This window comes from Apteryx mantelli, chromosome 3 (genome assembly GCF_036417845.1).
Source record: "Apteryx mantelli isolate bAptMan1 chromosome 3, bAptMan1.hap1, whole genome shotgun sequence".
Lineage (NCBI taxonomy): Eukaryota > Metazoa > Chordata > Aves > Apterygiformes > Apterygidae > Apteryx > Apteryx mantelli.
In genome coordinates this window covers 115,025,333-115,048,931 of record NC_089980.1, presented here as the reverse complement: position 1 = coordinate 115,048,931, position 23,599 = coordinate 115,025,333, and the positions used below count along the sequence as shown (strand labels likewise).

Here is a 23,599-nt window from a genome sequence, read left to right as displayed (position 1 = left end):
GGGTTGTGATCAGCGGCGCAGAGTCTAGTTGGAGGCCTGTAGCTAGCGGTGTCCCCCAGGGGTCAATACTGGGTCCAGTCTTGTTCAACTTCTTCATCAATGACCTGGCTGAAGGGACAGAGTGCACCCTCAGCAAGTTTGCTGACGATACAAAACTGGGAGGAGTGGCTGATACCCCAGAGGGCTGTGCTGCCATTCAGAGAGACCTGGACAGGCTGGAGAGGTGGGCGGAGAGGAACCTCATGAAGTTCAACAAAGGCAAGTGCAGGGTCCTGCATCTGGGGAGGAATAACCCCATGCACCAGTACAGGTTGGGGGCTGACCTGCTGGAAAGCAGCTCTTTGGAGAAGGACCTGGGAGTGCTGGTGGACACCAAGTTAAGCATGAGGCAGCAATGTGCCCTTGTGGCCAAGAAGGCCAATGGTGTCCTGGGGTGCATCAGGAAGAGTGTGGCCAGCAGGTGGAGGGAGGTGATTCTCCCCCTCTACTCAGCCCTGGGGAGGCCACATCTGGAGTACTGTGTCCAGTTCTGGGCTCCCCAGTGCAAGAGGGATGTGGCACTACTGGAGCAAGTCCAGCGAAGGGCTACTAAGATGATTAGGGGACTGGAGCATCTCTCTTATGAGGAAAGGCTGAGAGAGCTGGGCCTGTTTAGCTTGGAGAAGAGAAGGCTGAGAGGAGATCTTATCAATGTGTACAAGTATCTGAAGGGAGGGTGTCAAGAGGATGGGACCAGACTCTTTTCAGTGGTGCTGAGCGACAGGACGCGAGGCAAGGGGCACAAACTGAAACACAGACGCTTCCATCTGAACATGAAGAAATACTTTTTCACTGTGAGGGTGACAGAGCACCGGAACAGGTTGCCCAGAGAGGTTGTGGAGTCTCCTTCTCTGGAGATATTCAAAACCCGCCTGGATGTGATCCTGTGCAACGTGCTCTAGGTGACCCTGCTTGAGCAGGGGGGTTGGACTAGATGATCTCCAGAGGTCCCTTCCAACCTCAGCGATTCTGTGATTCTGTGATTTCTGTGATAATCTGGAAACTATGGTGGTGTGCAAGATTTACTGAGAAAGAAATGATATCTACTGAATTTTATTACTTATGAAATTACACCTGAAAGTCAGAATTCTGTTTCAGTCTCACATTTCAGGTTCAGTTTTGAGCACAGCAGATTTCAGGTCATGCTTAAATACTCTTTGTTAGGCCTTTCCTACACACAAACGCATTCTTTATATAAAGTCTGATGTTCATTATATAAAAGACATAAATCTACAAATAAAGCTCTGCTACTCTATCTCCAGTAAAATATTTCTAATACAAAAAACTGTCTTCAGTTTTCCGGGAAATCAGGAAGCAAGATGACACACTATTTCGAGCCTTGAGTGCTGTTAAATGGAATGTTGTCAAATGAATTGTTTGATCAGTTCTTTATCCAACACATCAAAAAAATTCATCACACATTTAAATTGTCAAAAGCTGATCACATTCCATGACCACTGTCTTCCTTGTTGCCAATTAAATATATAGTATAATTATTAGCATTTAACATAAAATGTTATAGCATTATATGTAAATGTTTAGATGCAACTTCAAATCAATTCAATATCCAATTAAATAATGTGAGGTTCATCTTTTATTTGATCGTTCATTTCCTTATGTAATTCAATACTCACCTATACTTTAAAAGTTTGTGAAATCACTAGAAAAGCAAAATTCCACAAAATGTTTTAGCTATACCAGAATAAGATTGGGCTTGTGATAGAGATGATGAGTCTGGGATATAATTCATCACTTAATCTCACATGAGTTATCTGTTTCTCTTGGCCTGGTTTACAGAATATGCTTTTTCTATAAAAATTATTTTACAAAAAAGGAGTAAAACCATGTATGTCTAATATACATGTGAAACCACAAATGACATGGTTTGTTATGTCGCAATTGTAATGTTTGTTTCATTCTCTGAGGTCCCGTGAGTTTGTACAAATCATCTTTTTCTTGAGAAAGGGAGGCTAACAAGGATAAGCTAAGTCAAAGTTCTCAAAGGAAGCTCTGTGAATGTCAGTATCAATTTATGTGAGTACATCCTCTCTACTGGAGGAGTAGGTAAGATGAAAGAAAGGAAAGACTTTAAAAGTATAGCACCCAAATCCCACTAATGAAAGCTAAACATGTCAGTGTCATTTTTGCTTCTGAAGATCTCTCTGTGGATATTTATGTTGACACATTTACAGCACTCGAAACTTCCCACCCAAAATGAGACAGTTACATAATGATTTCTGAAAGATTCCATACAAATATATTTTGTGGATATGTGTGAGCACACATGCACATGTTCTCTCATACACCTATATATAGCCCTGTATGTTTAAATCAAAGCATATCCTTACCTGAAAAGCTCCCAAGACGCGGTGCTGTCATATCTCCACCATCATATATTTCAAGTGAATCCCAATTATGTTCAGTGGCAAAGCTGATGACCTGGATCTGTAAAACACCACCACTGAGAATTTTTAAAATCAACTAATCATATGTATTTTGAAATGTTCTAAACCCAGCAAAATATAAGAAGAATATGTTCCAAATAAAATATAAACAAGCAGATCAAAACAAAAAAACCTAAGTGAAAAATTTTCACTTTTTAAGTTCTCTAAACTTTTACAAAGTATGAACATCACGCCAGAAAAATAAGAATGCTTTTGCACATATGTTGTATGATTATAAATAATTACTCAAAGTGCAAATGAGAAGATAATCAAGACAGTTGCAGACTCTCAAGTGCCTCAGTGAAATCCTAACAGATAGCAAGGATTGGCATTGGCATACCAGCTTGAAGGATCAGGACCTGCTTTCAATATTCTACACAGTTAAAAGACAAAGCTGCTTGTTACCTATCTTTCCTTCATGCCCTCTAGGAAAAAAAAGAAATAAAGCTAACCAAGGAACAGCACTGAGAAAAACAAAGCACAAATGTTTTAAGTAGACAAGAAAACAATCCAACTGATTGCTCTTTTCTCACACTGCTAGAGAAAAAAAACATTTACTTTTAAGACCAAACCACAGAATACTTAATATTCCATGTTTGACAGAATATAGACTTGCCTGAATACCTGATCCTTCAGTCACTATGATTTTCCACACACAATTCAAGCTGTTACCATAAGGTTCAGGATAACCTGGTGACAGAATAGTACCTCTTCGTTCAGTAAAATTCCCACTACATGGCACTGAAAGAAAGTATTATCATGAATTATTACAATACCTGGAACAATTTAGAGAACAGAAAAGTAATAATAATTTTTTTACTAATAAGCTAATGATCATAACTCTCTTTTATAACATAAACAGGGTTTTTTTGGTAACATAAATAGGCTTTAAGCAATGATCTGAACTTTAGAAAGCAATTTTGTTTTCTAAAATATATTAAGAACACTCAGTATAAGATACAAGCTGTATAAATAATCAACCTTGAAGTGAATTTCATTTTGAGTGCATGTTAGAACAGCCTAGCAGCATAGCCCAGGATCGTCTCCTACCTGAGAGCAACAACAAACAACTGTAAAGGCACAATATTAAACACAATCATGACTGCCAGAAATCATGTGAACTTACCCACAGTCTAAAATAGTTCTAATATTGGACCTAGCTGGTAAAACAGTGTGGTACATTACATATATTCACCATATGAACCCTCACTTCTCTAAGATTCAAGAAAACAGAACCAAACTAAACAGAAAACAAAATACATAGGAAACAGGTCACCTCCATTTATTCTCAGAACACTCTAGCTATAGTGTAAATTCCTATGAATAGCAATGATTTTTGATATAAATCTAAGGAGGGGGAGAAGAGAACCTTTTAACATCTACAAATAAATCTAAAGTACTAAACATTATCCCACTGGACGCTTGGTGACAAACTGAAGCAAATTAGCTATACGTAACAATGCTGTCATTATTAATTGTACATTACACCTCTACTTGAAAAATGAAATCATCCTATGTGTGATAGAAAGATACCACAAATACTGTACAATACAACAGGTAAAGACACTTCTGGAGAATTAAATTCTGTCCTGTATTTCAAATTGTAGATGAGTTATGAAAATAAATAAATGTTCAAGAAAATGGGCATCACACTTGTTCATATAATCTAAGTCATTATACACAACACTATACTGCCTACCAACCAGCTGGTACTCAATTACTTTTTGAAATGGAAAACTGCTCTTTTAAGTTGAGCATGACTGATAATAATCTAAGGAGAGTGAATATATGTGTTAAATACTATTTTCTCTAATAGTTCCTGAATTCTGATTCAGAGACGTGTGACAGAACAGTTGACTTAAATGTAATTGCTTACCTACACAGCTTGGTACTGTGTCATTCCACTGAGCTAAGGCATTTGGCACAGACCGACATCGGATAGCTTTGGAGCCTTGTAGCAGATAGCCAGGACTACATTCAAATCGAACAACAGAACCTGCTGAAAACTCAGAGCCAATTCTCCTTCCATACCTTGGCTCTGGAACCGAGCTACACTGCGTATCACTTGTGCGTGGAACAGCTGCATAAGTAGAAGAAAAAAAAAGATACCATGAACCCAAATGACAGTCATCATCTAAAAAATAAAGAGACCACTAAATATTCACAGTTTCTTATAAGATAGAGTTTAAATTTACTTATTCGATGTACTTGTTCCATTCCTGTCATCTTAAAGAATGGCCTAATGTTTTCATTCCTGTTAGCTGGATTTGGGTTTTGAGCTGCGACCAGGTACAGCCATGGGACAAGAACACTTGTCTCCCATGTGAATACCATAGCAGCTTGGAGAGCAAGTGACTTGAAGCATGTCCTTAGGCATGAGAGGACCAGTGGGTTTTTTAACTATGCTCTTTACTGACAGGATACCTATATCTATCACCTACTTTACTTATTAAATATGGAAGCTCTGGCTTCTCCTTGGAATAACAGAATATTACGCTGTAGACAATCAAAATAAAAACAATGCATTATTATACCAACATTTATCATATCAGACTATACAAAAAAAGCAATGCCACCCTCAAGGCCCTTTAAATATTTAAATTAGACAACAATTATTTTTACCAATAATTTCTGAAAATTCATAAACCTGATGTGACATAGGAACATTCAAAAGAATCTAAGCAACATTTAAAGGGCAAAATAACAAAAGTTCATTAGAAGCCTATGGTTTTAGTTTCCCTTTGACTTTCTTATTTATGGCCATTTCTTTATAACAAGCAGTTTTTTGTAGTTACTGACTCATTTGGGGGTTTTAGCACTGCGTACCTCTAGTGTATCAAAGTTGTTCTTTCTACACTTGATTTCACAATTAGGTAGCAAATGCCACAATTTAAAAACTAATATAAAGATATATATAGATAGAAAAAAAATGACAGAAGTATCATATGTGCCACAATATCATCTATGGTTTATATTAAAATAAAACAAATGTACGTAGAAACAATCTTATTAAATACAAGTGAGTTTTCTGGGTGAGAGTCAAGTTCAGAAGCTTTGTTTGGTCAGTTTGGTTTCTTCAAGAAATAGTTTCAAGGGATTACTACATCGAGATATGAATAAGTAGCCCTGTGAAAACTGATTGCTATTTGGTCCTTAAACAATACAGACACAGAACAGCACAGAAAAAAAAAAAAAAAAAGGGGGTTCAAACTTTCTTTTTGGCAGAGCGTCAAACATGACATTTCGTTCCTACTGACATGTTTTAAGACTAGCACAAACAAAGCCATAGTTTTTTGTTTGTTTGTTTTCTGGTTTGTAACAGCAAATAGCAATACTCACGTCTACTTATGTGCACACACATACAACACACACAACAAGTGTGTACCTGGCCAGTGGCTCCCTGGCCAATAAGTATGGCAGATGATGTTTGGAGTCTATATACACTTATTTTCCTATCATTAGTTTTATGTTTTTCTCATCTCTTGTACTGTCATTTACTCTATTCACAATTACTTAAGTACAGTTTTAAGCACTGGCAGGTTCTCTAGAAGTTCACATTTGTTTTTAAGTTGAATATAGAACATTAATTAAAACCAGTCCTATAGCTAACATGAACTATGCAACACATTTTAGCAGAACATTGGAAATCTTCACTTATGATTATATTAACATTATATTCTATCAGTTTTCTGTATTGCTATTGGGAATAACTGTTAAGCGAATGCAAGTATTGTTGAATGCAGAGAAAAGCTTTCTAAAAGAAGGTTACAAATATCAAGTACTAGTGATAACCATACATGTCATTTTTATCAGTACACAGTGGATTGATTTGTCAGTTTAGGTCATACAAACACACTTCTGAATCAGTAGGGTGGATGGATGCAGAAGATTCAAACTTTTAGCCTTGAAAGCCTAAGTAAGCTATAAGATGTATCCAAACCATTGAAAGAAACGGTCCAAGGTAGACTAACACACTCCTGGAATGAGTTACACAATAGTTTACCAAAAAAACAAAAGCTGATGAATTTTCCAAATTTTGAAAATGGTTAAATACTTTAAATAGTATAAACAAACCACTTTCCTTTCAGTATATTTAATAAATAAATAGGATTTTGTGATTAAGATTTCAACAGGACCTCATATCATCTAACTGCTCTGTGATATAACTTGTTACAGTTGCTTGTCCCTTCTAACAGAAAAAAGAAACACTATCAAATACAATTTTACTTAGTTTAAGTTTGATTATTTGTTACTAGGTTGACCTCATGCATACAGCTCTGACCATGGCAGGTCATTGTTCTGCCCTAGCAGGAGGATAATGCAGAAACTCTACTTCAAAGACTCCGCGCAGTCACAGTTCTTCCTGATCATGACCTGCAGATCAGATGTAGTCTGCCACCTCAATTCATCTGATCTGGCCTGCCCTTTTTTGTGCTCTTTTCTTGGGCCTAATTGCCTTTTCTCTATCTAATGGGCTACTGTACAACCACTATTTTATTCAAAATTGTTTTTTATTGTATAATGACTGCACACACATCACTGTCATTTGATTAGAGCTGCAGCTTCTACCATGTGACTAGGCATGAATCCATCCCTTGGTGGAGGCTGCTTAGTCAGTAGCAGAGTTTTGGCCATGAGATGAATAATTTCCAATCATGTGATAGCAAAATGTTCAATATGTTGCAGGCAAAACAGTCTCAACTCAAGGTATTTATACTTAATTTAATTTATTGCCAATTAACTCAAACTTCTGATCACTGATTGAGAAAAAAGAGGACACAAACAATCAAACAACCATTTAAGAAAACACCTTTTTTTGCCCCTCCTCAGGCTCAGCTTAAGTCAAACACCTATCCTCTCCCTTTCTTCTCTCAGTTTCCTTGGATATTCCTCCAGTGAGGTGACAGGCAGTACAGGTCATGGGTGCTGTTTTTGCTTCTTGGTTTCTTTCTATCCCTCTTTGTTTCTTCCTCTGCTGCACTTTGCTTCTTACTCATTTTCTTTCCTGCTTGTTGCTTCTTCATGTTTTCTTGCCACTTTCTTTCTTAGTATCTTTGCTCTGGCGTGTCACCCGAGGGACCCAGACCCTCAAAGGTGTCCCTGCTCCAGCATAGGTCTTCCACGGGCCGCCATCCCCTCAGAGGTGTTCCCACCCCAGCGTGGGCCACCTATGGGCCACAACACCTTTAGAGGTGAAACCCCTTCGGCATGGAGTGTTTCCTTCCAAGAGTGCATCTCCAGCAGTCTACCCCCGCAGCACCTCCAGCAGTATATCCCCAGCAGTGTCTCTGGCCCCAAGCAGCTGCCACTTTCTTTCTTCAATATGTTTGAGCAGGGGCGCTGTGTGCTCCTCTGACTAGCTGAAGTTTTGGCACGTGATAGGTTGTTCTCAGCAGTTCCAGAGGAAGCTGGCTGTGACTGGCACATGGTTGTTCATGACCTCCTTCCACACAGGTCACTACTGCAGCCCCCTGCGTTACGGATGTCTAGCTCTGAGCTGTCTCCCTAAGAGGTTATATGACCTGCCTTGACTGAAAATTTCAGCATCACTCCTATTTTCATTCACCGGGTGGAAGAGAGGCATTTATGATACTACTGTCTTTCTCTTTTTATCTTTTTACCCACTTCTTCATAAGTGAGGACATTTCAGAAGAAAGTCCTTGCTCACATTCTCTAACCTTCATCTGGAGTCCACAGCTGGAGAATCCCTCCAACAGCTGTGCAGAGGAATCTTTGTCAGAATCAGATTGAAGAACAGCCTAAAATTGTCAGAAATCACAGCCAGCCATTTGCATATGTGCAGCTGTAATCCAAACAGATTTTTTGTGTAACTATCATTTTCAGCACCCCTAAATAAATTCAAGCTCATTTCAGTCAAACTACCTCTAGAACTGATAGAATTGTGTAGAAGCACAGCTACATTGTTTTGACAATCACCATTATTATGCTGCATATACATGTCTAGTACTGAGATTTTCAGAAGTGTTTGAAACTATTTTTCTTTATGCCTTGAGAAAGCTGAGATGAACAGTACTTCTAGGGATTAAGGTTTAGATGAATCTAATAAAGATTCTCAGAACAGCATGAGCTATTATGCTATACTCACTTGTTAGTTGAGTAATCCCTACCCTGTCAGACGGTAGAACAAATCCCAAATCTAGTATTTGTTTCTATTGTTTTGTTAGAAAAGAACCCCAATTTAAGGTTCTAACCATAATTAGCAGGTGTGATGGGGCAAAAATTAAGTATAAAATAACTTTCATTCTGTTTTTAATATCTGTCTCAGCTAACTGGATATTTCTTTACCATAACCACAGGAATTATTTTCTGTGTCATTATAATGCTTGAATATAAATCATAAATTGTTGGAATAATGATATGGTGTAACAATTCTATCAATCCTATTTCTACTGATTTATTGAATTTCAAAGTGCAATTAGTAATTCCAGGTGCATTTGCAATGCCCATTTCTTATTTTGGGAAGGTGACATGCTATTGAGTGGCACGTTTTCATTTTCACCTCACGGAAATCTGCCTTTTAACACAGATCAACTACATGCCTCCTCTCATCCCTGACAGTATAGCAACTTAGATTCAGTTCAAATACAGTTTAAAGATTTATATTTAATTTTGCTCAAAACTGAAATATAATATTCATTGTGATTAGAAAACAAGTTCTATGGTCTTGTCCCTACTGATTTTAGTCAAGAAATATATTGGCTATCATTAACAGATATGTCACCTAACTAAGAATAACAATGTTGTGTTAATAAAGGTAGAAAAATAGAGTGGCAGTGATAAGATATATCCAAGTTCTACTTCCCATTTTCTAGTACAGCAATGCAGTACAGTAACAGTATATGAAATGAAGATAAAAAAATCACACATCTAGCGGCTAGATAACCAAACCAAGCTTAATTGTGCTTGTGCCCAGTTAGTATCTTATTACACTTGCTACTTAAACTGACCAATCAAATGCAAAATACCTAAAGCGAGTACACACATTGAAATGTATGTACATACATACATGCACAGATACACATACACAAGGAGAAAATATCTCTGCTTTGTTAAAAATAACTAAATAGTTAAATTAAGTATCTACAACTTGACCAGCTGCTTACAGAAAATAGCTATTGGTATACGTGGATATAGATGGCAGCCTGGGCTGCAGTGACTACACCATGATTAAGTTCAGGATCCAGCAGAAGGCTAGGAAAGTGAAAAGCAGCATTATGACTGGAATTTAGGTGAGCAGACCTCAGTATATTCATGAAGTTGGTAGACAGAAACTCCTGGGAAACAGGCATGAAGGGGAAGGGTGCTCAGGAGAGCTGGCTGATTTTTTAAAGAGATTTTGAGAGCCTAAGAACAAATGATCCCATTATGAAGGAAGATTGGGAATGCAGGAAGAATGTCCACTGGGATAAACAGGGAACTTCTCAGAGAGTTAAAATACAAAAGGGGAGCACACCACACATGGAAACAAGGACAGGCGACAGAACAGAAGTATAACAGTATTGTTCAGGTACTCGGAAACAAAACCAGGAAGGCCAAAGCCCAGCTGGAGCAAAAGCTGGCAGGGGAAATAAGGGGTAGCAAGAAGAGATTCTGCAGGTATGCCACTTATAATGGGAAGTTTAAAAAATATGTGGGTCTGTTGATGCATGGTGGGACAACCTAGTGACAAATCTTACAGAAAAGTTTTAAGTATTCAATGCCTTTTTTGCTTTGCCTTCACAGTCCTCACTATGCACTGCCACAGTCCGAGAAGGACATGGTCAGCCAGCAGTCGGAGAGCAACAGGTTAGGTACTAGTCTAGACATATTCAAGTCCATGGAGCCAGGGAGGATTCACCTGAGGCCAGTGCAATTCTGAAGCCATTCTGCCATCTTCGGACCAGAAGAGGTCTCTGGCAACTACAAAAAGGTTAAGGCTACACCTATCTGTAAAGAAACACTTTAAGTCTTCAAATTAATATGCTGTTCAAGACTGGCACAAGTGTGCCTCCCACCAAAAGCAAGCAGATTTACCTTGGTAGACAAAATGGAATCCCCTGGCCGATGACCCACTCCTAGCACTGAATCGCAGAAGAATTTGATTAGATGTAGCCAAAGGCAATGTCTCTCCTACAAATGAAAACAGAAAAGAAATGGAAACAACAGTTACACCTCTTCAGTATTTAACCACACATACCATTAAAAAGAAAGATAGTAATATAGTTTTATGTTTTCCTCTACAGTTTAAAAAAAATATAAATCACACTGTATAAAATTAAATTTGCCATTGGAATTTTGAAAAACAGTCAAGTTAAAAATACTTCATGATTCAACAATATAAACTTTCTGTCATTTACTGCAGCTACTGGAATTAGAGCTCCAACAAACTGCTTGTCTGGTGACCCCTTTACCATTTGGGGCCAGAATCATCAGAAGAATTTTTGGCCAAGTTGGAATTTTGAAAAACAGTCAAGTTAAAAATACTTCATGATTCAACAATATAAACTTTCTGGCATTTACTGCAGCTACTGGAATTAGAGCTCCAACAAACTGCTTGTCTGGTGACCCCTTTACCATTTGGGGCCAGAATCATCAGAAGAATTTTTGGCCAAGTTCTTCTGTGACTTGACTGACAGCTTTAACTTGCCTTGAAAACACATGAAACAATTAAAAGGATTCTAAAGGTGCCACAGGGTGTCTTCATGTGGTCTTTATCATTTCAAAACTAAAATTAAAATGAGAGAGAACAAGTCCATGACACTTTTTATACTGCTACTTCAGAAAAAACATACAGCCACACATGAACTATATCACATTTTTTATTTTCTAATAGCATTTCAAATTTTATATACTAACTTGGGGATTAATAAAGATGTCTAATATATTTCATATATATTCGTATCTGAGATATTTATCCAGTCATGATAAAAGTTCAATAATGAACCACCACATACCTAATTGCTGTGATTTTACACTGCAGGATGCCACTCTATCTAATGACAACTGTTTTCATTCTCACTGGGTTATATCACCACAGTTTTAGGAAGTTCCACTGAAATGAATGATAATGTGCTAATTTAAGATATCTTAGATAACTGGGTAAATAGGATTGATAATTCTTTCACTCAAATTAGTTTTATATTATTGTAACTTCAGTGATTGCACCAAGGAAACTCCTAGCATACACCAATGTAAATGCAACATGAACCTGTCACATTAATTCTATTCTAAAATGTCACAAGGAATACATAGAAATCACAAATTTCAATTATTTTCAATTATTTTCAAATGTGTGCTGTGAAAGCACAGACACTGGTTTTAATTTTTTGATATGTGTTTGATGCAGTAAAATTGGGTGTGTAGATCAGTTATTTCTTAAATTTTAAAATTCAAAAGCAAATATTTTATTTTGTTGCTGAACTCTTGCCAATGATGAAATAAATAAATTTTAAAATAAATTCATGAATTTTTCTTATGAAAGAAATAGCTAGGATCCCTAAGAAGTAAATTTTTCAGATACTAAAATGCTTTATACAAATCAAATAGATATGTTAGATTCCTTTAATAGGAAGTATTTCTCCAATTATTCAAAGCAAAGTAGTCCATAAATCCAGAACCAAGGAAACTGAAAAGTCCTACAATGCAAAAATCTTAAATTTATATATCAGCTGTCCTTAACACTGGAGTGAATGGCAAGACACATGTGCAGCTACAGAAATGTATTTGTATATTATCGACTTGAGATGAACACAGTCTTTACACATATATAACCTGGAAATCCTGGCCATGTTGAAATCCATATAGGTTTCATTATGATTTCACAGGGTCAACATTTTGTTATAGTTACCTGAATGCAACAGCTGGCCTGCTTTTCGTCTAAGTGTGTGTTTGCATACAGATAATTGCATTTTGTGAATACAAGTAATTTGTGTTTAAATTAGACATTCAGAAAATGTAGGTGTGTAATTCACAGAGTTTAGGGGCAGAGAAGATAATTACACTATCCAATCTGCCCTCTTACAGAACAGAAAATTTCATTTAATTATTTCTGCACTCAACTCAGTGAGCTGTTGTTGCCTAAACCATATGTTCCAGAAGAAAGTCTTAATTAAAAGACTTAGAATGGTCTTCCATTTCCCTTGGCATCCTTTTCCAATCAATTTACTATTATATTTGCAAATGAAATTGATAATGTTCTCCTGAATTCTTTTTTCTATACTGAACTGCATAAGAAATGTATAGCTTTCTTTTTTCTTACCTGAGTGGGATCCAGACAGTGAACTAAGAAGTCTAGCCTGAGAGTTTTCTCCATCAAATAATTCTGCCACATCATTCAAAGCTGTCTGAAAATAGGCAAATTGCCCAAATACAACTACATAAAAAAAGAAAGAAAAGAGCAAGAGAAAGAGAGAAAAAAAAGATAAGATAAAACAAGAATCTAGTCATCAAAACAAATTCGATGAGGTATTTTTTCTTGTCTTAGTTACCAACGGATTCCTCCATAAATAGGAAAATGAAATATCTAAAAAAGAAAGCTTTTTACCAAAGTTTCATTACCAACCTTAGCAACAGCTTGGGAGCATCTATTGTCACACACAATTAGTTATTCATCCAGCATTAATCTGAGAAATATGTTTTAAATGTATTGATTTTGCCATTTTTTATAACTTTGTATCAGTACTCATTTCATCATAAAGAATACAAAAAAATGACCAAATAATAAAAATATCAGTTTATTACTTGTTTTGGCATATCACTATACCTAATTTGCACTTCAGCTGTAAACACTTTAAAGTATATTAACAAATAAATCATTTCAGTATATAACATGTCTTATTGCTAAATATCAAATGGTTTACTGAATTCATGTATCAACTAGCAATAGAAACATCAAGAAGTGAAGCCACCAAGACAATAAAAATACTTGTCACTCCAGCCACCTATGCCTTATTGGAAAGTGAGGACTCTGTTTTAAAATGATTCCTATTTTAGATTCTGTATACAAACCACAGATTTTCTGTGCATTGACCAGTATTTTCCAACTTCTTGTAAAGTTTTTAAAAAATTTTAAAACAAATTACATAGTCTGACCTCCTGATTAAAAGCGGGGCTACCTCTGAAGCTAGATCAAGTTGCTCAGGTCTTCTCCTGAGCAGTTTTGAAAATATCCAAGAATTGAACTTCCTAAACTCCTTGTGCTACCTGTACTTGCCCCTCTCACAGTGAAGAATCTTTTCCTTATGTCCACTTGGAATTTGTGCTGCTACTTGTGACTACTGACACTTGTTCCTTCACTGCACACCCCTGGCTCCTCCTTCACTCTAACTCCCCTTCAGATAGCTGAAGACAGGAATTAGATCCCCTTTAGCCTTAACTTCTCCTAGTTCTACCAGCATGCCCTAGTACTATGCTTAAGCTCCCTAATGATCTTACTGGCTCTGTTGGACTTGTTCTATTCTAGCAATACCTATCTGGTGCTTTGGGGACCCAAAACTATGGACACGGTTTCCAGATGCTGCCTCATGAATTCTTAGAAGAGGGAAATAGTACCTTCCCTCAACTTGCTGGCTACATGCCAACTAGTGCAGCTCAGCATGCAGCTAAGCTGGCCTTCATTGCTGCAAGGGCATTCTTTGTGCTAGTTATTATCAGCTAGAAATAAAATTATTGCAATGCTCGCAAAACCCAAATCCTATTAAAACTGAGAAAAAAAAAAAGGTATTTTAAAAGATTGTTGGTATTACTAATGAAAAAGGGTTGTTTCTAAGTTGCACCTATAGCTAGTATGCTCAAGTGAGTTTTCTGCCAAACCCTCCTCAAGTCAGGCACAGTATGAGATCCAGTGTAAAGAAATCATTTTGTCAGGTACATGCCAAGCATTTTAAATGTTAACGATAGACTCTACATGTGTCAGCTTCTCTCTCTAGCAAATAAAGATAAAAATATTTACTTCTTTATATGGCTGGTGAAAGAGTTGCTTAATTTTTAAAGAACATGTGGGAAAATATGTTGAGCATTCCTTACTGAAACCTCCAATTTTTCAATATGCTAATTAAACGCAAAAAAATTTAAACACAATGTAGTTGTTTTAAAAAACTTCTCAAACTACTGATATGAGCCTACAGATATTTCACATGTTCTTGATCAGGAATTCTGGTGAACAATATTGCGTAGTAAGTCTGAAGTTGCATAAATGAGTCTCCATATATAAAGCTCCAATAGCATTTCACAGTAACTACTATCTCAGGGATTTAATCACTCTGAACACTTTGGATTTGGTGGATCCTTTTCAAATGATCCAGTATCTTTCTCATTCTATTGATTATTTTGCATCCTACACAATTCTAGCAGGCAAAAGAGAGAATCCACTCTATCAAATCTCACTTTTTCTTGTAAAAAAAAAAAAAATCTAGACCATGATAAAGAATACAGAGTATTTTTAAATTTTGTTGTAATACATATTTCAAAGATTTGTCTTACTCCCCTCCCCAAAACTTGGAGGTGTAAGTTTCATATACATAATTTACTTTTTGAAATAGAACAATAATTCAAAAAAAATTTTTTTGATAATTATTTAACCATAGCTGTTGCAAATGTCTACTGTGCAACTGCATTTATTCTTTTTTTTCTGGACAGATGTTTCTTATATGTAAGAACAAACTCTCTAAAACAGAATGAAAATAGAATTAATAATTTTCTTACTAGACAGCTGTGAACAAAAATTACACAATATCACTATTAGTACAGGTTGCTGTCAGTGATATGTTGAATGTATCTTTATATAATGGTAGTAAAATATGATTTCTACCACAGCTATTAAAAGCCACAGGCTTTGTATTGACCTGAAAGTGCAGGATCTCAGAATTTATCTGGGCTTGTCTTGGCCTGAGCTGAATTTAGCTTGTTTAGCTCTAAAAACAATTGTCCAGTAATCAGGTAACTCTTGCCTAAGTTTGTTTTACTCTTATTTCTGTTTACAGTGCTAAAAGTAGTTCTTCAGTGTGGACCGAACTGTCTATGATCCTAGAAAAAAATGTAGTGTGGAAGGGTGTAGACACAGGATGACACTAGCAGTCCCAGTCTGTAAATACCAATCACAACGGTCAATCAGTGGTCACTGCAGCAGCGTGACCTTGTATTGTTTAGGTGAAAACAGTTCTAGAGATTACAAAGAAACAGCAAAACTGAGTAATTGGGAGTCAGTGGAAAGAAAGACAACACAAGCAGACTAAACCCAAGCAGATCCTCAAGACCTAATAAGAAACCATCAACATCAAGCACCTCATGGCAAGAAGAGTAAGAAACATATTTCTCCCCGGAAAGATGTCAGGATGCTGACAACTTGTATTAACCCCTCTCTTTTCCATTGGAGAATGACTGAACCAGTTAGCCTTAGGACCCTAAGAGACACTGGAAGGCTGAGCGTAATACTTAAAGGTGAGCATAACACATGGAGGTTGAGGATAACACTTCTTTAGACTTGGTTTGCTCTCTCCCTAGTGTCCAGTTCTCAGAATGCAGTAAATGCAACATTCCCTCAGTTTTATTCTGTCCTCTAGCTGCTATGGCGTGGTTCAATCCCCAGAGGCAGCAAGTGAGATCACACTTTGCAACAGATAGCTACTTTAGTCCTATCGCCCTAACTGAACAGGGACATACAACATTATACCCAAAGTATACTGTAAATGACACTACTGATCAACTAGAATCTAGCAGAAATAAAACAGACTATTCAGTTCTTTTTAAAAACTATATCTAACCAGCTAATTATGATTTTAATGGAATTACAGGAGGAATAGGTGATGACTGGGAACAAGATGTAAAAATAGCATAAGGATGAATCAAGGAAAATAAATACTGGCTTGGTAGTCAACACTTTGTTTTGTTTGTTTTTTTGACTGAGTGCTTGGCTTAAATGAAAAAAGAATGGTGTTAAGAGTTCAGTTTTGGAATGACATTACTGATTATTACTAGTTAGTGTAATAAACTTTTCCCAAGCTCTCAACCTGCAATTCTCTAACTGCTTCTGTCAGCAGCTTTCCAAATTCCTCAGTGACAAAACTGCTGAATCCTTATTGGTTTTGTGTCATATAGGAAGTATCAAATATAGCAAGTTGCTGTACATCCACATACGTAGTAAAGTAGTAAACCATCAATTGTATTTCTGTTTATCTGGACTTCCATTACGGGAACCTGCTTTGCAGAAGACCATGCTGTGCATGCGAATGCACATGTGTTAGAGATGTCATCCAAGTATTTTGACATATTCAAAGGATCAGATGTTTTGTGATTTTTTTTTACCAATGTTTGGGGGAATTTTATATAAAATTGCTCCCTTTTTTCCTCCTTTTCCCTCCATTTGTTAAATGTTACTTTATCTTAGAAGTAATCTTGTCTTTGTTAAACATAAAGAACAAAAATTTAAAATATGAAAGAACGCTTAATGTTTTTTTTTTTTGACAACTGATTTTACTGTGCAGGAAGCTTGAATGAATGATTATCCTATGATGAGGAATGATGTAATCAGTGAAAGTATTCGGGATATGCTTGGATAGTGGACACAAGACTGTGCTTAGCTGGACTCTGTTGATTATCCTAGGGAGGTGGAAAAGGTGAAAACCCTAGAATAAATTTCTATGTCAAGAATATATTTATTTTGATAAGTAAGTTGCAATATATTGAAAATCTAAGGTCACTGCTGCATGTGAAAGACTTTTTAAGACTAGAACAATGATTAATGATTGAGAAATCAATAGAAGAAATTCTTACCAAATTCTTTAGGTACAGTTATTGAATAGTGACAAGTCTGTCCAGCAGTGTAATTATGAGGATAATCTGGTGATAAAACCACTCCCTCTGATCCAGTATACTGCCCTCCACAAGGAGCTGAAAACAAAACAGAGATAAATGTTATATTTTCTTACAGTCACTCCTATCTGTGTTACTTCAGCCCGAAGATAAAAAACTAAAGAATACAAGGTGACAGTTTAGTGCTTTTGCTTTCGTTTTACTTTCCTGTAGTGACAGATCTAATAGTCTTTCTCAGGATAACATTTCTATTAACGCTGCTTTAAAATTAGAATATGTTAGAATTGTACTTGACAACAGGTATTTGCATAGCACTGGAGTATAAATTATTAGTTGAAAGAAACTGTGAACATAGAATTTAAGTACTGTTTTCAAGGTACACATATATCTCTCTCTATATAAAATAAAACTCAGGAAAAATATGCTAGTGATTATTAGCACATAAACAGATGACACAGTGCAGTTATCTTGGGTCTCAGAATGCCTGCACAGAATGCCATGGATTTCACTTGGTGAATATATGCTTAAATTGCCTTGCTTTTGTAACTTCCTATATATTTATTAAATCCAAATGTAGACATAAATAAAAATATATAGAGATATAAGATATATATAAAAATATATAAGATATATATATATATATATATATATATATAAAATCTTCTGTTCTGTAAAAGTAAACAGAAACTCTTTAAAGCTATGGAAGTTAGAAGGGGTATTCAAAGATAGCGGAGCCCCAACTTTAAGACTAGTCAGGTATTATGCAAGCAGCAGTTCTGCCTCTGTCATAAGGAAGTATGAACTATGCATGCATGGTATATTCCTTACATGTACGTGCAATAAATGTGGTGTCCTAAGGTAGTGCTGGATTTACCACTTATGAGTGAAAGCAAACACATCACAGTAACTCAGTGTCTAAATGATTTCTCAGGACTAGTCAAAGCAGGAAGTGGATGGAAGGGATATGTGCTTATGGACAATATCTATTGTATCTTTCTGTAGAATACTGTAACTCCAGATCTGAAAAATTATTTTTACTCTTTCCAATCTGAATCAGAAGTGATAATCACAGAACTAGAGAAGACCTAGCAAAATGCATCAAACACAAACAGTTATGCTGCAAAATCAGTATGTTGATAGAGACTGAAATGACTGTCATTATCTTCACTAGGAAAAACAGCACAGGAAAAAAGAAAAAAAGTGTTAGACTGGAAAGCCCTATTTTCTTTCTCTAAAACCCAAAAGCAAGTAGAAACTTAGTCTATGTGAGAAAAGACAAGCTGTGAAGTTACATTTGGAAAGCATTTTCACAGAATAATTAACAGAATTTCACAGAATGATAATGATTAAAGACTTCATTTCAAAAAAAGATTTGCAAAGCCCAGACCTCAGCACACAGAAGGGAGTTGCAGAGTCTTATATTTGTTTAATGAAATAGATATGAGATATGAAAATGACAAAATTCCCAAATTATGGGTTATATTGGAGTCACAGATTATTAAGTAACACAGGACCTCTTTGGGTCCCCGTGAGTCCTATTTTACCATGATTCTATAATGACGGCTGTACCAAAGATCCAAAGGAAGCAGACGGAAAAAACCTCCTTTTTATCACAGAGCATGGTTTTGAGTAGAATTCAGTAGCTAAATAATTTAATGTAAAACACCCATCATATTAGTGGAAGATGTCTACAAAAATAAAAGATAGTTTATATATAAAGGCTATATTTAAATTTTATTTTGTATGTGTGGGTTTTTTTTCCATTATCTTCTGTAATACTTGATATCACTAAGCAATAATGTTTTTACCTTAAGAAATGCATACATTTTTGCGCTTCGGTTGTTTCTTTTATTTCCCTTTCTGTTTTTCTACAGTAAATTTCCCTTCACTTTCCATCCTGCTGTGAAATGGTAAGCATCTCTTCCTCCCTTCCACCAGCCAAAATAACTGACAAGATAACTTAATTAACATGAAGTATCAGCATCTGGTACTTAACTTACATAAATGATGACAAAGTTTTCACCGCTCTGAAGATATTGTTGCTAATTCAAGAAGATAACACTTTATCTTTCATGCTTGTTCCACACTCTAAAAGTTCCCCAAGATAACTGTGTTTTAAGCAATATATAAAACTCACAATATCTGAATAGGATTTGTCAAGTACAATTATATGTTAAATAGAACCAGCTAGCATTTGCCAGCTAGTTGTTAAGACTACTGTTATTTTCAGTAATGAGTACAGTGAATCCAAAGAGCTTAGCTGGTAGCAGATTCTGTATTCTGTCATGTACAGAGCAGCAGAGGAGATATGCTATTCAGTTACAAAGGACAACTGCAGTGAGGACAGAAGGTAACTTTCACCACTACGGGCAACAGAATCCTTTTCAAGGCTGGAGAAGGAAGCTGGTCACAGATGATGTAAAAAGACATGGAAATACAACAATGAAATAGTATTTGTTCAGATCAATGGACAAAGGACTCTCAAATTCCAAGATGAACTCTTTGTCAATTTGTACTTTTGCAGGACAAATTAAGTCTAGAGTTATATATATACGAAATATGACTCCAGTATATAAAATACATCTACATAATTGCAAGATGTATATGAAGCCATAACCAAAATACATTCAGGATCACTTCTGCTGTCAAGCAAAGCCCTCTTGTAATATACAGCTTAACCCAACACAAACTGAAAGAACCAAACAAAAAATGCATTACAATGCAATTTTAGCATGTTCTGAGTCTATACTCCATTATTTATACTGATAGTAATGTTTGATCCATTTAAACTTCAAAAGTTTTGACCTTCTTTAATTTATTGTATCAAAAAAAGCAATATAAAGCTTAAAGCTTCAAAAATGAAAGCAGGAAAGCCTAGAACGTGTACTGTGTAGCAAATCCTAAGAACCTCTGAAAATCATGCACTTTGTTCTTTAAGTCAGTTACCCTAATTAAGTGATTTCATTCATTTTTTTCCCTTTTTTATGGTAATATTTTACAGGAAGACAGGATGAAAACAGAATTCAATACACATCTGCATAACAGTTGGCAACTGCCATTGGGTGTATTCTGAAATACTGAAGAAAAGTCTAAGCCATTTTTTTTCATTATATATTTCATGATCCTTAATGAAGTCATTAAAAGAAATCCTCTAAAAATGTAGTTTTTGCTCATTAAAATAAACATTATATATTCTATATTCTAAATTGAGAGATCTATTTAGGATATGTTTGAATGCCTGATCACCAGACTAATAAACTGTAAAGCATCCAAGCCTTGTACTGTAAAGTCTTCAAGTGAACTTTTCTTCCTTCTTTTTTAAAAGCCAAAGGATTCACAGACTTTCATTAAAAGCATATATCCCACAGAAATATTAGCAAAACCATATCTAAAGACAGGAAAACAAATTTTAGAAAATGCAACGGTTTCACAACTTCAAAACTTTGGAATTTGTTTTTAAATTAAGCATGAGTTTTAAATTAAGTATACTTTTCATTCCAGTGAAATGCTTGTGAGCTGAGAATTTCATTCCTGTAATTGGAAGACAGTTTTTGTGGCTCAGGCACAGGTATCCTCAAAGCAAGAAGAGGAAAATAATAATAATAATAATTAATGACATGAATTGATTCCTGATGATATTTGAGTTTCACCTCAACTACATAATCCTATTCAGCCTACTGATAGACTAAACTTCTCTTCTTCTACCACTACATAGGATTTCTGAATAATTCATATAAGCGGCTAAGAGAAGACTCTTATTTATAGTATTAATTGTTGCCTGTATAAGTTAAACTTGTAGAAATGAAATTTCAAATATGATTTTAAAGCCAACCTGTTGTCAGCGAGCAGAAGAAGTGGGGCAGCTTCATGAGGGGGAATGAGCTGGGAGCCAAGGGCGACCAAAGCACAGGCAGTGCCCTCACTGATAGGGCACAGTACCGCAGCACCTGAGCTAGGCAAGCAGAGCAGGGTCCTGGTTACAAGGTCTACTGGCAGCCCCAGACAAGTGACAATCCAGGTCCAGGGACCATCCAGGGGGCTAATTATGAGCAACAGAAGGCGGGGCCAGAGACAGGACTGGAGACAAGCTAAATAATATGTAAAGGGGTATCCAGAAGATAAGCTACCTACAGCGTAGTGCTGAGATCACAAAATCACAGCATAGCTGAAGTTGGAAGGGACCTCTGGAGATCATCTGGTTTGACCTTGCTGCTCAAAGCATGGTCACCTAGACCCAGGACCATGTCCAGTTGTGTTTTGACTGTCTCCAAGGATGGAGCCTCCACAACCTCTCTGGGCACCCTGTTCTGGTATTCAACCAACCTCACAGTAAAAAAGTTTTTACTCATTTTTCCTATCTTCAGATAGAATTTCCTGTGTTTCAATTCATGCCCATTGCTTCTCATCCTGTCACTGGGCACCACTGAGAAGAGTCCTGCTCTGTCTTCTTTACACCCTCACATCAGATATTTATAAACCTGGATGAGATCCCCCCTGAGCCTTCTCTTCTTGAGGCTAAACAGTCCCAGCTCTCTCACCATCTCCTGATATGAGAGATGCTTCTGTTCCTTAATCATCTTTGTGGCCCTTTGCTGGACTTGGTCCAGCAAGTCCTTGTCTTCTTTGTACTGGGGAGCCCAGAACTAGACACAAGACTCCTCACCAGGGCTGAGTAGAGGGGAAGGATCACCTCTTGACCTGCTGGCAACGCTCTTTCTAATGCAACCCATGATACTGCTGGCCTTTACTGCAAGGAAACGTTGGCTCATGGTCAACTTGGTGTCCATCAGGACCCCCAGGTCCCTCTCTGCAAAGCTGCTCTCCAGCCGGGCAGCCCCCAGCCTGTACCAGTGCATGGGGTTATTCCTTCCCAGGGGCAGGACTTGGCATTTTCCTTCGTTGAACTTCATGAGGTTCCTGTTGGCCCATTTCTCCAGAGTGTTGAGGTCCCTCTGAATGGCATTACAACCATCTGTGCATCAACCACTCCTCCCAGTTTTGTATCATCTGCAAACTTGCTGAGGATGCATTCTGTCCCATTGCCCAGGTCATTAATTATGAGGTTAAGCAGTATTGGACCCAGTATCAACCCCTGGGGTACTCCAGTGGTGACAGGCCTCCTGCTGGACTTGGTGCCACTGATTACACCCCTCTGAGCCCAGCAGTTCAGCCAGTTTTCTATCCACCTCACTGTCCACTTACCTAGTTCATAGATAAGCTACTTCATCAGCTTGTCTACAAGGATGTTGTGGGAGACAGTACCAAAAGCCTTACTGAAGCTGAGATAAACAACATCCACTGCTCTTCCCTTATCCACCAAGTGAGTCATCTCATTGTAGAAGGCTATCATATTGCTTAAGCACAATTTCCCCTTTGTAAATCTCTGCTGACTACTCCTGATCACCTTCTTGTCCTTCATGTGCTGAAAACAGTTTCCAGGGATCAAAGTGAGACTGACTGGCCTGTAGTTCCCCAGATCCTCCTTCTTGCCCTTCTTGAAGACAGGAGTGACATTTGCTTTCTTCCAGTCCTCAGGAACCTCTCCTGATTCCATGACCTTTCCAAGATGAATAAGAGTTGCTTCACAATGACATCAGTCACCTCCCTCAGCATTCATGCGTGCATCCCATCAAGTCCCACAGACTTGTATCCAGTTTGTTTAAATGCTCCCTAATCTGATCCTTCTCCACCAAGGGTAAGTTTCCCTTGCTTCAGACTTTCCCTCTAGTATCTCAGGGGTCTAGGGTTCAGGGGCCTTAGGGCTGGTCTTACCAGTAAAGATTGAGGCAAAGAACACATTCAGGACCTCACCCTTTTCTCTGTCATTTTCCAGCAGGCCACTATTCCCATTCAGCAGCACATTTTCCCTAGTCTTCCTTTTACTGCTTATGAAGCCTTTCTTGTTGCCCTTAAGGCCCCTTACCAGTTTCTTCTCCAGGTAGGCTTTGGCTTTCCTAATCCCATCCCTGCATGCTCAGACAGCATCTATATATCCCTCCTTGGTCACCTGTCCCTGCTTCCACCTCTTGTATACTTCCTTTTTCATTTTTCAGTTTAGACAGAAGGCCAAACAAGGAGAAAGGGCCAGAAATAGAACTTTAGACAAGTACCTACAACATAGCTCAATCAGGACTGAATGCCCAGCACTGAACTTAAATAGAGCTCCTGGATCCACAGGCAATAGGGTGTGAGTGGAGATCCCAGCTGAGACTGGTCAGGGCAATTAAAGCTTATTGGTGGCATCAGGGCCCTGATACTTGCAGGACTTAAATCAAAATCTAAACAAAATGATACTTTATTACTTTGTG

The 23,599-nt window shown here is 37.2% G+C and overlaps 1 protein-coding gene across 1 annotated transcript in view; it reads right to left on the bottom strand.

Annotated features, from left to right (window-relative positions):
* Positions 1-23,599, bottom strand: part of CSMD1 (CUB and Sushi multiple domains 1) — a 1,279,784-nt gene that overhangs the window by 205,505 nt on the left and 1,050,680 nt on the right. The window contains exons 31-36 of the mRNA XM_067294827.1: positions 17,253-17,369; positions 12,742-12,855; positions 10,518-10,613; positions 4,360-4,563; positions 3,100-3,224; positions 2,388-2,484 (exon numbers count right to left, since the gene is read on the bottom strand). Coding sequence (XP_067150928.1) covers positions 2,388-2,484; positions 3,100-3,224; positions 4,360-4,563; positions 10,518-10,613; positions 12,742-12,855; positions 17,253-17,369 — 753 coding nt within the window. The remainder of the gene's footprint in view (positions 1-2,387; positions 2,485-3,099; positions 3,225-4,359; positions 4,564-10,517; positions 10,614-12,741; positions 12,856-17,252; positions 17,370-23,599) is intronic.